Source organism: Melanerpes formicivorus, unplaced genomic scaffold (genome assembly GCF_026170545.1).
Source record: "Melanerpes formicivorus ecotype bairdi unplaced genomic scaffold, bMelFor1.0.p_v2 SCAF_65, whole genome shotgun sequence".
NCBI classification, from domain to species: Eukaryota; Metazoa; Chordata; class Aves; order Piciformes; family Picidae; genus Melanerpes; species Melanerpes formicivorus.
This window is the reverse complement of record NW_027142417.1, coordinates 2,979,017-2,993,482: the sequence shown is the minus strand read 5'-3', so window position 1 is coordinate 2,993,482 and position 14,466 is coordinate 2,979,017. Positions and strand designations below refer to the sequence as shown.

The 14,466-nt window shown below is 55.6% G+C and overlaps 1 protein-coding gene across 2 annotated transcripts in view; it reads right to left on the bottom strand.

Moving 5' to 3' along the window:
• PREX2 (phosphatidylinositol-3,4,5-trisphosphate dependent Rac exchange factor 2) overlaps positions 1 to 14,466 on the bottom strand; it is a 93,635-nt gene that overhangs the window by 17,410 nt on the left and 61,759 nt on the right. For both annotated transcript variants that reach the window (XM_068162527.1, XM_068162529.1), the window contains exons 27-35: positions 11,737 to 11,831; positions 10,431 to 10,513; positions 10,007 to 10,097; positions 9,221 to 9,349; positions 7,112 to 7,153; positions 5,165 to 5,382; positions 3,894 to 3,996; positions 2,155 to 2,298; positions 639 to 753 (exon numbers count right to left, since the gene is read on the bottom strand). In XM_068162527.1, the coding sequence (XP_068018628.1) occupies positions 639 to 753; positions 2,155 to 2,298; positions 3,894 to 3,996; positions 5,165 to 5,382; positions 7,112 to 7,153; positions 9,221 to 9,349; positions 10,007 to 10,097; positions 10,431 to 10,513; positions 11,737 to 11,831 (1,020 nt within the window). The remainder of the gene's footprint in view (positions 1 to 638; positions 754 to 2,154; positions 2,299 to 3,893; positions 3,997 to 5,164; positions 5,383 to 7,111; positions 7,154 to 9,220; positions 9,350 to 10,006; positions 10,098 to 10,430; positions 10,514 to 11,736; positions 11,832 to 14,466) is intronic.

Here is a 14,466-nt window from a genome sequence, read left to right as displayed (position 1 = left end):
CTCTGCAGCCCTTTGCCCTCTCTCTCCTGCCCCCACACTCCAGCAGGGGCACTCAGGGAGGTGCTTTTCACAGACAGGAGCAGGCTGTGCACACATCTGCATCATTTCACTCCACACCCCATGGACTGTTCTGCATCCCAGAAGCTGCCTTTGTGTGCCACCTCCTAATGGAACATTTACTGCAGTGCCCCAGCTGCAGCATCTCTGCAGCTGCTGGCAGGCATGCACTCTGTACCCCAGGCTGCTGCAAGCACCCAAATGTGTTTACATCCCCATCAGCACAGGGAGGGAGATGCTCAGCTGTGAGGGAGGCAACACTATTTTTAAGTCCTGTTGGGTGGAAATTAGGTAATCATGGCCTGCAAATCAGATCAGAACGTTCAGCCACTCCAGGCTGCCCCTGGGGAGCAGGCAGCCACCTCCCTCCCTAGGTACAGCCACCTGTGGGCAGCCACAGCTGCAGCTCTCGTGGGAGAGCAGTTTCTCTGAGCTCAGAATGCAGAAATCCAAAGTCAGAAGCATGAACCTTGGCCCTCAGCCACACACCAGAACACAGCCACCACACAAGGCACTGTGTCGGAGGAGCTGCAAGGCAGAAGGTGGTGAGCTGAGGCCAGGGCTGTTGGGTTGCTACCCACCGTAGTTTCTGGTTGTACTGCTTGACTTTTTCCAGGGAGGCTGCGTTGATCTGGGCTTGGAATTCTTCCACAGAGACACTGTCTCTGTAATAATAGCCTTCCATGCTCTCCAGTGCTGTGGGGAGAGAAAAACCCAGCATCAAATATTCAGCATCCTGCTGCTCTGCAGCTTTGCCCACACCCCAGTGAGTTACTTCCTAACCTTGAGGCTGTGACCCCTCTGCAGCTTGCTGAGCTGCCTCCATGTGCCCCAAACTCCTGCAGATCTCTCCTAAAGATTGCACTGACAAGAAGAATGATCTTTCTTGCCTTGGGAACCAGGCAGGAGCACACTAGCCTAAGCCCTGCTGCTCTAACCAAAGTCTTCCTGCCTCTGAATGTGAAGTGGGGTCTGGCTCTGGCACACCCTGGAAGAGCACAGTGGGATGGGCTGGGGTAGAGGAGGGGAAGGATCAAAGTGCCAGAGGGAGACCAAATAACTTCTTAGGAAGCTCCATTTGGGAGATGTGGAGCACCTGAGCCTCTAGCACTGTGCTGATGTGAATGTCTTCCTCTGGATCAAGCAAGGCAAACTTCTCTGGACCCCTGAGCATGCCCCAGGAGCAACTCTGCAGGCTTCAGGCAAGTTTCTCAAGTCAAATATTGACTCTGCCAACCTTTGTGGCATTCACCACAGCAAGGAGGAAGACTGCTGCAAGAACTCAGGAACCAGCCACAGACTGCCACTGGAGGATCACTTCCTTCCCTCACAACCACTGCCCAGCCATTGGGAGTAAGAGACAGCCACAGAGCCACTCCAGTTTGGGAGCTACCACAAAAAGACAGCAACCCCCCAACCATTCCCCAGCCCCTCCCACTGAGAGACCTGGGCAGGTTTAACCTTTCCTTCAGCCAAGTCAAGGCAAGCATTTGAGAGGTTCTTGAGCAACACTGAACTGGAATGAAAACCAAACAAATAATCCAAGGTCTTCACTTCAGGAGTTTCCCACAAGACTCAGGCTCTGGGTGAAATTCCAGACTCAGGAACATTGCCCCTTTCATAATCCACACACTCCAGCAGCAAAGGCAAGCACTAAGCAGAGCTCTGAAGGAAGGGTGCTGCCCCCTCCCAGCTCCTGCTGCCCCCTCCCAGCTCCAGCTGCCCCCTCCCAGCTCCAGCTGCCCCAGGGATATCAATGCTGCTTGCACTGCTCAATGTGGGCAGCTGATAAATCCTCCATTCCTTGGAGGGAAGGTGCAAAGTGCACTCCTGTGCTCCCAGGGTTTGGGATTCTCCTTCTGCAGGAAGAGAGATTCCACTCCAAGAGGCAGGCCTGCTGCTGAGCCCCCCTGGTGCCCAGCCACAGCAGAAGGCTCCCCAGTGCTCCTGCTGGACTCCCCCTGCAGCGGCAGCCGAGTGCAGACCGAGCACCGGCAGGGAGCTGGGGTCAGCCACCACCCAGCCTAAGCCATGCTAGGATCCCATGAGGAGTTTAAACATGATGTCAGAGAACAGGGGAATGAGAACTCGAGTTACCTTGTGAAAAAAGCACTGGGTGGATCTTAAAGCCCCCTCCATTCTTCAGCCTTTGAGGAAGCTGTTCAAAGTGGCAGCTGTCAAGGTAGAAGTAAACCTTCAGGCTCTGGCGGCTTCCTTCTGCCTGGTAGGTGATTGGTACGTCTGGGAACACAGCCAGAGTCACCACTCCATGAAAGGCAACCACATGTCCTGTGCCAGCAGCTCTGGCACCCCACATTCACCCCCAGACAACCCCCCTGCAGCCAGGGGAGCAGCATGGGCAGTGGTGCTGGGGTGGTCACTTTGGGCTCAGCCATCAGGGGGAGGCTGACAAACAGAACCACAGCGAGCAGCCTGTGAGGGACACCCAAAACCCTGAGCCAAGGGGACCTCAACCTGCAAAGCACATTTCCTTAGCCTGGGAAAAGCGAAATGGCAGCACAGAGCAGCTGGGATAACCACCAGCACTGCCCTGCAGCGGGGCCCAGGGGCAGGAGGAGGGCTGACAGGCACAGAGTGGAACGTCAGAAGTTCCATCTGAACATGAGGAGGAGCTGCTGTGATTGAGGGGTGGTGGAGCCCTGGAGCAGGCTGCCCAGGGAGGTGGTGGAGTCTCCATCTCTGGAGATGCTCCAAAGCCAGCTGGATGTGCTCCTGTGTGACCTCCTCCAGGGGCTCCTGCCTGGGCAGGGGGTTGGACTCAATCTCGAGGGGCACTGTGGGTGTGATCCCCCAGCACACACAGTGTGCACTGTGCCAGAGGCTGAACTGACCATCAGCAGGAGCTGGGGCAAACTCCAGCTAGCTCCAGCTCTCAGGGCAGGCTGGCTCCATCCAGGCCCTGGGAGTGCTTCCTGCTCAGCCACCATCCCCACACCGAGTGTGGAGGTAGGGGTTTGCCCTGACCATGCCATGCAGCTTTCACTAAGCCATTTTGCACCCACATGGGAAAGATTCCAAAGGGATATTTTTCACTCCTTGGTAACAAGACACAGACCTGGGGCACAGGCAGCCTCATGGAGGAGCTTTGTGCCTTCTGGTCTTGGGTCCTGCAGCAGCTCTCTCCTGTGTGGTCTCCACCCAGCAAGAGGATGGGTTCAGGGAGGCTTGATGGGAAGCAGACCTGCCTCCCTCCTTCCCAGGGCAGCTGGGAGGCCTGGGGGAAAATGAGGGCTTCCTGCTCACTCAGCAGAGTTCCTGCAGGGAAATCCGACTGGCTGGGAGCTCCATAAAGGAGCAAAGGGGATAAAGAGCAGACTGCAAGCCAGTCCCTGCCTGTGGGCTGGGGGGAAGGGGTCAGGACCCTGACCCTCTGCACCAGCAGGTCTCCCAGGAGGCCTCTTGCACAATTGGAGGCTATCCCAGCAGTGTTTGCCCTGAACTTCCAAGGAACTTTCCCAAGATCTCCTCTGGCTTTCAGGCAATGCAGTGGGAAGGGTTTTGTGCCCCTCCAGCTCATCTCTGCTGCAGGTCTCCAGCAAGACCCTCCAGCAACACCTTGGTCTCCCAGGGCTGCCCTGGGGCAGCCACTCCCCATGCAGCACTCTGTGAAGCAGTTTTGCCCCCAGGCTGTGACATTGCCAGACAAGGACTCTGCCTTGCCACTGCCGTGCTTCAGGGGCTCGAGGGGAGCTCCTAGCTGCCCCCAGCCCCACTTACAGAACACTGCCTGTGGGAGGCAATGGCTAGGAGGGGAAAATGTGACAACTCCAGGTGACTTCTGGAGAGCAAAGCTCAGCTGCTTTCCACTCACTCACTTGCAACCAGTGGCTCTGGCTCCGCTTGTCTGAAGTGAAAAACAACTTTCTCCAAGTCAAAGAGTGCAACCAGCGTGTCCTCCAGCATGGCCTGCTCATCAGCCTGGGAGAGGCAGAGCAAAGGGAAGTGGTCACTGCAGCCAGATGTTTCCCCTCCCAGGGCAGGGCCCAAAAGCCACAACAAACATTGCCCCAGGTTGCCCTGATGCAGTGCACAGCCCAAGGAACTCCCAGGCAATGGAGAGAGTTCTGCTGCCATTGGCACTCTGGATTCCAGCCCAAAGTGGCTGAATGAATGTTCTGCTCCCCACACTAAATCAAGAGCTAGTTCAGAGCTGCTGTTGCTTCTCCTGGCTCTTAATCAAACAGTCCTGCACTTATCCTTTACCTGCAGGACCAGACTCGAGCAGCTCCTCCTGGCTCTGGGTCTGGCAGCCCAGCAAACAGAGGGAAATGGGAACCCAAATTCCTCCTTTAGGCAATGCTCTGTTTACAAACTGCCTCAACTTGAGCTTTTCCTTGGCAAGCAGCAGCTGAGAGCTCACCACATCCACCCCCAGCACCAAGAACTGCGCTGCTCTGGGTGCAAAGAGAGCCTGTGGACAGGCCAACAGCCCTGGGGGTGTGCCACACCAGGGGTAGGAGCTGATGCCTTTGGGGCAGGAGGAGGAACCCAATCAGCTATTTTCAGCAACCAGCTCCAGGGGGGTGACAGAGCAGAGCACACAGACCCCTCCCCAGCTCCCAGGAACCAGTGCAGTGTGAGAGCAGCTGGAAGGGCTGGAGGAGCACCCTGGGGACTGGGGGACTACAAAGCCAGGTCCATTTTAGCTCTTTCCTAAAGCATGGCTCTGTGCCAGGCCTTGCAGAGAAGGAGCAGGCTGCCAGCCTGGCAGGCTCTGAGGGTCTGCCCTGTGCCACAGCAAACCAGACCAGCATGTCCAGACCTTTGAACTACTGGGGTTTGAGGAAGGGGAGAATACAATTGTCCAAGCCAGGTATTGTATTGATCTTGCCCTGCAGAGGGGGGGCAGGGGTGAACTCTCTGCCTCCAGACTCCAACTGCCCTTGGGGGGAACACTTCCCATACCATGAACAAGCTTCTCCCATAGCTGGAGTTACCTAGACTGCAAAATCTCCAAGCAGCAGCTAATGAAGTGAGAAGCTGAGCACAAAGGCCACAGGAAACCACATCTACAGCCAAGACTTTTTCACTGGGTTCAGGGAGCAACCAGGGGCTGTGGCCAAGGATGCCACAGGAGGAGTCCTACCAGGTTAGGTGAGAGCAGGGACTGGAAGTGGAGGAGAAGCCCAGCGCTGGCTATCTGCTCCAACCACCTTCTGCTGGCCTCCAGGGTCTCCATTTCATACTCTTTGTTGCTGTCAAACATCTGATTTAAGGCCACCATGAGCTGCTCTGAAAAGGCACAGACTGTGGCCACGAGGCTCTGGCAGAAGACCATGTCTCTCCTCAGCTGGATCTCACTGTCTGTGATGGGCAAGAGCCAGGGAAGAAAGAGGGAGAGGAAAAGCAAAGATGGGTCAGGAGATTCATTAACAGCAAAGCAACTGGGCTGGAAACTCCTCCCTTTGTCTACAAGGAAGCCATTTCAGTGCAAAGTGAACCCCAGGTTTACAGCCTGGTGTGAGCCCCAGCATTCCACACCCAGGAGTGCCATGCAAGGATGGCTTCAGTCCCACAAGGTAGGGAAATGTCTTCCAGAGCTGGGATTCAGAGCAGACCCTGGATAAACAATGCACATTGTGGCAGCAGTGCCATGGGCTTGGAACCTGAGGGTCAGAGCTCTGCTGAGCTGTGCAGAGCAGCTGGGCACAAGCACCAGAGGAAGGTGAGGAGCATGAGAAGCAATTCATCATCACTCTGTGACCCTGGGCCATCACTCAACTCCACAGCAGCCAGCTGAGGAATGGGCACTGTCAAGTGCAGGCAGGGCGTACAGGAGGGTGGCTCCCAGAACAGCATCTGCCCAAAGACAATATTTATGACTTCAGAATCCAGAACACAAGCACAGAGCAGAATCACACCTTCAGCATCAGCAGAGATTTATGGCGCAGAGAAATCCAGGACAGGTCCCCAGGTGGAAGCCCAGGACCCATTAGGTGCCAACTGAAATCAGGACAAGCTAACTACTGCTTCATGCTGGAGGGCAGAGGCATTAGCCCAGCTAAAGGTCAAGGGAGGGAGAAGGTGTTCTCAGTAAAGCACCCAGCCGTGGGGATACTCAATCCTCCCTCCCCCTCCTCTCTTCTGAAGGGCTTCAAGATGTTTGTATCCTGCTGAGCTGCTAGGCAAACAGCAATCACTAATGGTGCAGGTAGACTTCACTCTGTCTCAGAGCAAGAGAAGAGTAGGTGACAGAAAGGTCCTTCCAAAGCCTAAAGTCTTTGTCCTCTCTTTTAGATCCTTCTGCCTGTGAGAGGCTCAGCTCCTTTTCCACCTTCCCCATGGAGCTGGCACGGCAGAGGGAGGCAGCACAGCTCGTTCTGTACTCACAAATGAGTCCTGACTTCAGCAAGAGGCTTTTCCTCAAAGGACTTCTATTTTGTCTGCTTCCCTCCTGAGCTCTCCTTCAGCCTCTTCCTCACCTATTGATAACAGTGACCACTCTTTCCCTATCAGTCTGATTCCATTTCCCAGGGTCTCAGGCACCTTTTCCATCAACGGTCTAATCCTGCTCCTGTGCTGTGACTCACTGCCTCGTGTTTGGGTAATTCAGACTATCCTCTCTCCAGCCCCTCCAGGTGTGCACAACCCAGGACAGCATTTTCAGCTCTACAAACTCCACCCAGCTCCAAGACCCCTCCAGCTTCTCCATGGGCAGACAGGCCTGGAGGTGGATGGGAATGAAAAGAAGGAGGAAACCAGGAAAGAGCCCAAGGGAAGACAGAGCAGCAGTGCTGTGCCTGAGCTGAGTGCTTCAGCAGCTACTGCACCTCCCAGGATCCAAAGCCAATGACCACAGGAGGTACTTTACATTCAAAAAAGCCAACAAGGTGCAGTGTTGTCAGAAATGTCCTTGGAGCTGCTGTGTCCTTCAGGAATCCTCACTGTAAACACAGGGGGGAAGTTTTGATTATCAGATCCTCCTATCTGCTCCTTTCCTTTCCTCCTCTCTAAACACAGCATTCTGGCCAAGAGCAGAGAGCAGCCCAAGCCACCCACATTCACTGCCCCCTCCCCAGCCCAGCAGCATTACCTGTGTACTCCAGCAGGGCCAGCAGGATTCGTGCCTTCACCTCTGCCAGGGAAGAGAAGATACACTGAGGTCATGGTCAGAGGCTTCTCCCCCAGCACAAAGCAGCTGCAGCTGCTCATTGTGCAGCTTATCAACACAGAGGATATGGTTTTAACTTTAACTTCTAAACCACTGGAGAGTGGCAGCAGTGTCAGTGCCCTGCAGACATCCAGGTGCCTGCTGACCAGCACCAGCACCAGCATCGCCTTAGGGCAGCGCTGCCGAAGAGAGAACTTCTGTGTCAGGGAGGCTGAACAGCTTTTGGATTTTGCTGAGCTCTGCCACAAAATTATGTTGGAGAGTTAAAAACAGAATGGGTTGGAAGCAGCCCTGGAGAAAGGGACTTGGAGGTGCTGGGTGCTGAGCAGCTCCCCAGGGGCCAGCAGTGCCTCCTGCAGCCCTCAGGCAGCTGTGTGCTGGGCTGCAGCCAGAGGGGTGTGGGCAGCAGAGGGGGTTCTGCCCCTGGGCTCTGCTCAGACCTCACCTCCAATCCTGCCTCCAGTTCTGCTGTCCCCAGCAGGAGAAGGACACAGAGCTGCTGGAGAGAGTCCAGAGGAGGCCACAGAGATGCTCCAAGGGCTGGAGCAGCTCTGCTGTGAGCTCAGGCTGAGGGAGCTGGGGCTGTGCAGCCTGCAGAAGACTCCAGAGGGACCTTAGAGCTGCCTTCCAATAGCTGAAGGGATCCTGCAGGAAGGCTGCAGAGGGACTTCTCATGAGGGTGTCTGGAGCCAGGCCAAGAGGGAATGGTTTGACACTGAGGCAGAGCAGGGTTAGACTGGAGCTGAGGAAGAAATTCTCCAGTCTGAGGGTGTTCCTGGGGGTGTTCAAGGCCTGGTTGGATGAAGCCTTGGGCAGCTGAGTCTAGCTGAGAGATGTCCCTGCCCCTGGAAAGGCAGTTGGAGAGAAGATCTCTGAGGTCCCTTCCAACCTGAGCCATCCTAGGATTCAATCCCAAGGGCAAATGACCACTGCTGGGCTAAGTCTGCTGCCTCTATTTATGGGCAGAGGGTCCATGAGCAGCCAGTCTGTGAGTTCTATCTATGGGCAAACAAGTTAGGTGGAGAGAGTCTGCAGGAGGGGCAATGAAGGACACTTAAAGACATATCTGCACTCCTCCAGAGCTCTGGAAGAAAGAGTGATTAATGCTTGGCTGTAATTTGCTTTAGGCTGAAGAGAGGCCTGCAGGAAAAGGATCCCAAAATACTCATTCATTTTTCACTCTGTGACAGCCACAATTAAGCTAAAAAGAGGTACTCTCAGAATTGGGAGAGTCAACCTGTGGTGGCTGACTCCCAGAATAGGAGACACTTCCCTGCTTGTGCTGCTGACTTTCTGCCCCAGAGCCCAAAACCACGACCGCATCTGCAAGGAGAAACAGCAAGGGCCAGGGAGGAGCAGTTTGTTTGGCTTGGCCAGTTGGCTTTTGGAGCTTTATCTTAACAAAACTTATCACAGAGTTCTCCTCCAGTGACCTGAAATGCAGCAGCTCCCCTCTGGGCCGGGCTGGCCAGCAGCCAGCACACAGCAGAGCTGACCAGACACAAATCATCCGAAGCTGGGGCTGACACCAGCGTTCGTTCCCACGGCAGCCCCACGGCCAGCAGCCCTGCTCAGAGCCTTTTGCCTGGGATTTCTGTTTAGCAGACAGCACAGGAAATAAAGCAGAAGCCACAGGCAAGACCTGCTGGAGAGGAAATCCCAGTGGCTTCCTTCAGGAGCCAGGGCAGAGAGCAGAGCCCCCTGCTCCCGGTGTCACTCGGCGGTGAGGGGGAGCAGGCACAGGTGAGGCTGAGTGGTGGGAGGGAGGTGAAGGACATCAGCTGTGATGGAGAGAGGGAAAAGCAGGGGGAGAGGACTGGCTTTGGGGCACGTTTTAGAGGGATTCCAGACCAATGGCAGATAAGAGCAGGAGAGAGGACAAAAGCTGCCCTGCAAAGTCCTCACCCTCCCATTTCAGGGGGCACCAGGAGGCAGATCGGACATCCCGAAGAGCCCTGTGCTGGTGCACAGCAGCACCGTGCAGCAGCTGTGCCCTTCCCCAGGCTCAGTTCTGGCCATGACCTTACTGACCTTCAACAAATTTCCTGATGCTCTGGGCCAGGCTCCGGACGCTGCTGGGGAGGTTCCAGGGGTCCTGCTTGATCTGAAGCCGCAGCCTCTTCGGGCAGTTCAGCTTCGGTTCCATTTCCTGCTGGAACTCTGAGCAAGGACAAAGGGAATGCTCTTCTGCTCACCCCCCTGAGAAAGCAACAGGCAGACCTCCTCTCTTCCTAAATGCTGTCACACCTGAGTGCTGGGGGGGTGCTGAGACCCTGGCCCGGGCTGCCCAGGGCGGTGGGAGATGTCCCATCCCTGGAACCATCCCAGGTCAGGTTGATTTGGGCTCTGAGCAGCCTGCTCGGGTTCTGGATGTCCCTGCTGGCTGCAGGGGGCTTGGACCAGATGGGCTTTGAAGGTCCCTTCCCACTCAAGCCATTCTGAGCCTGTGACTCAAGGAGCCAGCTCTAGTCAAAGCCAGGGTGCCAGCTCTGACACCTGTGCTCCCTGCTTAGTCTAGGGCAGGAGTGAGCAGCATCTCCCAGCAGGACTCTTTCTGTAGCAGCTGCCTCTCTCCATGGAGTGGAGAGATCCTGGAACTTTCAGAGCAAAGTCAGTTCAACCAGACAACTTAAACACAATCTCTTCGCTACTGACTTTGTTTTCAGCTGAGATCTACCCAGCACGAATCTCAGCCCTCAGCTACCGCAGAGCAGGTCAGGATTAAGCCAAAGCAGTTCTCTAGCTCAAGGACTGCAAAGTCCACATCCATGCACCCATCCAGCTGCCTGCTGATTCTCACAGAGACTTAAAGGTTACCTTGGAGGCCTCGACCTGGTGTGAAATACTTGGTCTGCTCAAAAGCCCTCATCACAGCTGGTCCCTTGAGGAGATTGGCAATGGAGTCGACCTGTTGGGATCAAGGGTCTGTGAGGGGATTTGGCAGCACCAGTCAGCAATTCTCTAAGCAATAAGGACTCCAGAAGAGCAGCTCTGGATTGTTCCTTACCTAATGGCTCTAAGGTAGCAAGCCAGGGACCGCCAGACTAAACCTAAGGGCTTGATGTCAAGTGTTTACAGCAAGCTGAAGGAGAGTGAGTCAGTACCTACCGGCCAGGAAACACATACATGCCGGCCCAGTAAACAGGGGGAAGCAAAGCAAAGAGAGAAAGAAGTGTTTGCTAAACACATCTCAGCTCAGACACAGACAGCAGCCCCAGAGCCAAGGAAAACCATCCCATACTTGACCAAAGAGGTGCTCCAGGCAGCTGTGGAGCTTGTCCTGCTTGTCGTGGGAGATCCGAACGCTGATGGGGAGCTCATCGCCTGCAAGACATTGCACAGCAGGAGCTGCTCAGAGCCTGCAGCGCACTGCACTGCACACAGCCTGCTGCTCAGGCCCTCAGGGTTACCTCCACAGGGACACTGCCAGCCACAGCAGGCTGCCCAGGGTCCCACCAGGGCTGTCCTTGAATGTCTCCCCGGATGGGGCCCCCACAGGCTCCCTGGGCAGCCTGTTGCATGTCTCACCCCCTCGCTGGGCAGAGCTCCCTCCTGATGGCCAGCCTAAATCTGCCCTCTCCAGTTCAGAAGGTGGCCAAGTCTCCCTGGTGGCTCACATTCAGCTCACACCCCCCCCAGTCTGTCTGTCCCCAAATCATTCCCAAAGGATGACATCCCAGCTTCAAGTAAATGTTTCTGCTGAGTAGTCCCTGTGCCTGACCTGCTGCCCCAGGCAGCTCCCTGCCCTCTCCCCCTAGCAGCTGCATGTATTTAAACTCACATTGCCATGGCATAAACAAGAGCATGCTTCTGTGTCCTCACACATTCCTGCAAGCACAGCCACATCCTGCTGTCCTGGTGCTGACACAGCCTGGGACAGCACCCCACACTCACCTAAAGTGCTCCTGACCCCCTGCAAGCCAAGGCACTGCCAAGGCCAGGGCAGGAGGTGACAGAGCTCTGTCTAACCCAGCCTGCCCACAGGGGTGCTGGAGTCTTGGCTCTGCCACAGCAGCATTCCAGCCAGGCAGAAGCAGAATTGTGCAATCCCAGAGCAGTCTGGGTGGGAAGGGACCTCTCAAGTGATCCAGCCCAAGCCCCTGCAGCCAGCAGGGACATCTGCAGCTAGAGCAGGCTGCTCAGAGCCCCAAACACCCTGAGCTGCAGTGGTGCCAGGGATGGAGCAGCTCACACCTCTCTGGGCAGCCTGGGCCAGGCTCTCACCAGTTGCTCCACAAATGTCTCCCTTCTCTCCAGTCTGAATCTCCCTCTTTCAGTTTCAAACCATCACCCCTTGTCCTGTCACAGCAGGCCCTGCTCAGGAGTCTGTCCCCAGCTTTCTGATCAGCCCCTAGAGCACTGAAAGGCCACCAGAAGGTCTGCTGCAGCCTTCTCTTCTCCAGGCTGGACAACCCCAGTGACACTGCTAGCACCAAGGAGGATGCCTTTCTTCAGACAAACCCAGCCCAGCTGCCAGGCAAATTAAAAGAACAGACCTGGCCACAAGGAGCAGCTGGCAGAGCCCCAGCTGAGCCTGCTGACCATACCTGAATCCATCTCATCACTGTGGAAGTAGGAGCTGCACTGGCTGCTGCAGACACTGGTGAAGGAGGCAATGGAGTTCCTGTTGCTGTTGCAGTCACTGGGAGAGAACCAAGAGACAAATGCAGAAACGAAGCCATGTCCTTTACCACAGGCTCTGCAGCAGAAATCCTCTCCCTGCTCCCCCTGAGCATGTCCCCAGGAGCTGCTCTGTACAGCACTAACACCACCACAGAGCCCTCTGCTCAGCCTCTCATCCCATCTGCAGTCCTGGCAGCACTCAGGGGACCAGACTCCCAAAGCAGATGATGCAGCTGCCTCCCCTCACCCTGCATGTGAGCAGGCACCCTCAGGATGGCAGCCCACATCTCACTGCTCTCACAGGAGTTGCAGGGTCTCAAACCATGGCCTCAAAGCTTCTGCCAAGCCGTCCCACATCCCACTTCTGCACTCCCAGCCCAGAGCTGGTGCAGCCCCCCCAGCACACTGCCTTACGACTCGCAGGCTGGAGTCCATGGCAGGGCTGGAGAGATCTGATCCATTTGAGCAGCACCAGAACTCAAATCACAAACTGTTTTTCCCTGCCAGGCAGAAGAGAGCTGATGATCCTCTCCCCTGGAGCTGCAGGCAGCTACATCTGAGACTTCACTGAAGACTTCAGTGCACACAGAATGTCACCCACCTTGGGCTAGCAAGGAGGTGTGAGGATGAACCTGTGGAGTTTCCCTTCTGCTTTCCCCCCACCCCAAAGCTGCCTGGCTCTGTAGAGAGCAGAAATGGAGAGCAGCCCTGCTGCTGCAGCACCAACAGAGCCAGACACAGCCTCCTGTGCTGCAGACCCTAGGAAGGTAAAGCTTGAAGTCCTTTAGCCACGTGGAGGTTGGTTCCTCCGATGCAGGACATGCTTGAGTAATAATGACCCAGCAGAAGCAGCCTGAAGAACCCAAGTGAAGGCAATGTGGAAGTGCACCTGAAGGCCACCTGCATTCCATGACCCGGGGCTTGGCTGCTGAACTGGCTGCACCCTCTGCCCCCACTGCACCCCACAGCTCTGGGTCACACACAGTGCTGCAGCCCCACGCCAGCCCAGCTGCTCTCTGCTGCCTTTCTGGATGCTCCTGAGCACAGAGGTGATCTGTGCCTGCTTTTGGCACCCTGACTGACATGTCCTGGCCAAGGGATGTGTCTTGGACCTGCAGCCAACCAGGTAAGTGGCTGGGGACAGCTTGTAATGAAGCAGTATGATCTAATTACAGTCACATCCATTAAGCAGGGGAAAAGACAGCAGCAGCATGTTCCTAGCAGAGGGTGAGCAGCCCCTGAGAGCAGGGAGGATCTCTGGCTGGGTATTAAGAAATGTTTGCTAACCAACTCTCTTCTCTTACTGAAGTCTCCAAAGGGGAGCTGAAGGTTATTTAAAACTGGATTGTGCAGAGCATGAGGAAATAAAGCCCAGGGAAAGGAGAAACAGAGCAGAGGGATCAGCCACAGGGCTGTGTTGCTGGATTCCAGCAACCACACAAAAGGAACACTGCAGGGCTGAGACCAGCCCAGCCAGGGGGCAGGAGGAGGTCTGGGGATTGTAAGCACTGCCTAATGTAGTGATGAGGCAAAGAAACCAAACCACCCCCACCTCACCCCAGCAACTGTTTTAACCTCACAGGTTTTGTCACCATTCAGCACTTGGAACCCTGGACTGCATCACTCCTGAACAGCCAGAAGGGGCTGGGAATGCCTGCAGTCAGGATCAGGCTGGTTGGACTCAATGGCCTTGGGAGGCTTTTCCAACCCTAAGGGTTCTGTGGTTCTTGCTTGCACCAAGGGCCACTCATGCCCTGGGTCCCTCCTCCCTTCTCCACACACAAATCCTCTGCCGGCTGGGGACCTGCGCGGAGGGAGCGGCCCCTGCACAGCCAGCTGCATGCAGCAAGCCCTGAGGAGCTGCAGCTGGCTGAGCACTTAGTGTGCTGAGCATGGCTGGAAAAGCTCAGGCTCCTCTGTTGCAGGTGAGCTCTGCTTCCACTCCTGTCTCAGCGCCTCTCTGCACTTCTGCTCTGAGCAAGGGCTGCTGTCTGCCCTGCTGCAGTAATCAAATCTTAGCTTACGAAAGAGAGCTCAGCAAGCCAGGGCCCTGCTCAGAGACCAATGACCCCACGGAGATGCTGCTTCCTGGGCACAGTAATGAACCCTGCTAATGAGCAGGTAATGAAGCCTCATTGCACTTGCAGCTAACGTTTTCATTGGGGTTTTATATCCTGGAGTTAACCAACTCTCTCTAAGCAACAGAAGATCATCTTTATAAGCCCTCTGCTCGCTCTCATTACTTCTTCCCTTTCAAAACTCCTTGCATTTTCACTCTCAGCAAGCATGAGGCATTATGGCTTCTGGAGAGGAGCTGGTGCTGCCACACTTAGAGTGAGAGAAGGTGAGGAAGGTGTGGAGAGAAGCAGGGGTTTGCCTTTGGCTCAGCCAGCGTGGGGGCTCTGGCTGCTGGCTTTCCATGGCAGGTGCTGGAGGAAGATGAGAACAGAAACCCTTCTGGTTTTGTTGAGAGAGGTAATCCAAAGGAGATCTGTGCAGCCCTGGCTCTGACAGCCTTGTAAAGGACCTGGTAACTCATGGAGGAGCTGGGTTTACACATCCTGTACCACATCTTGAGGCAAGTGGGAAATGTCAGGGTCCTTATACCATTGCCACCTGACAGGCTCCAAAGCCCCAGGCTGGATTCAGCTGCC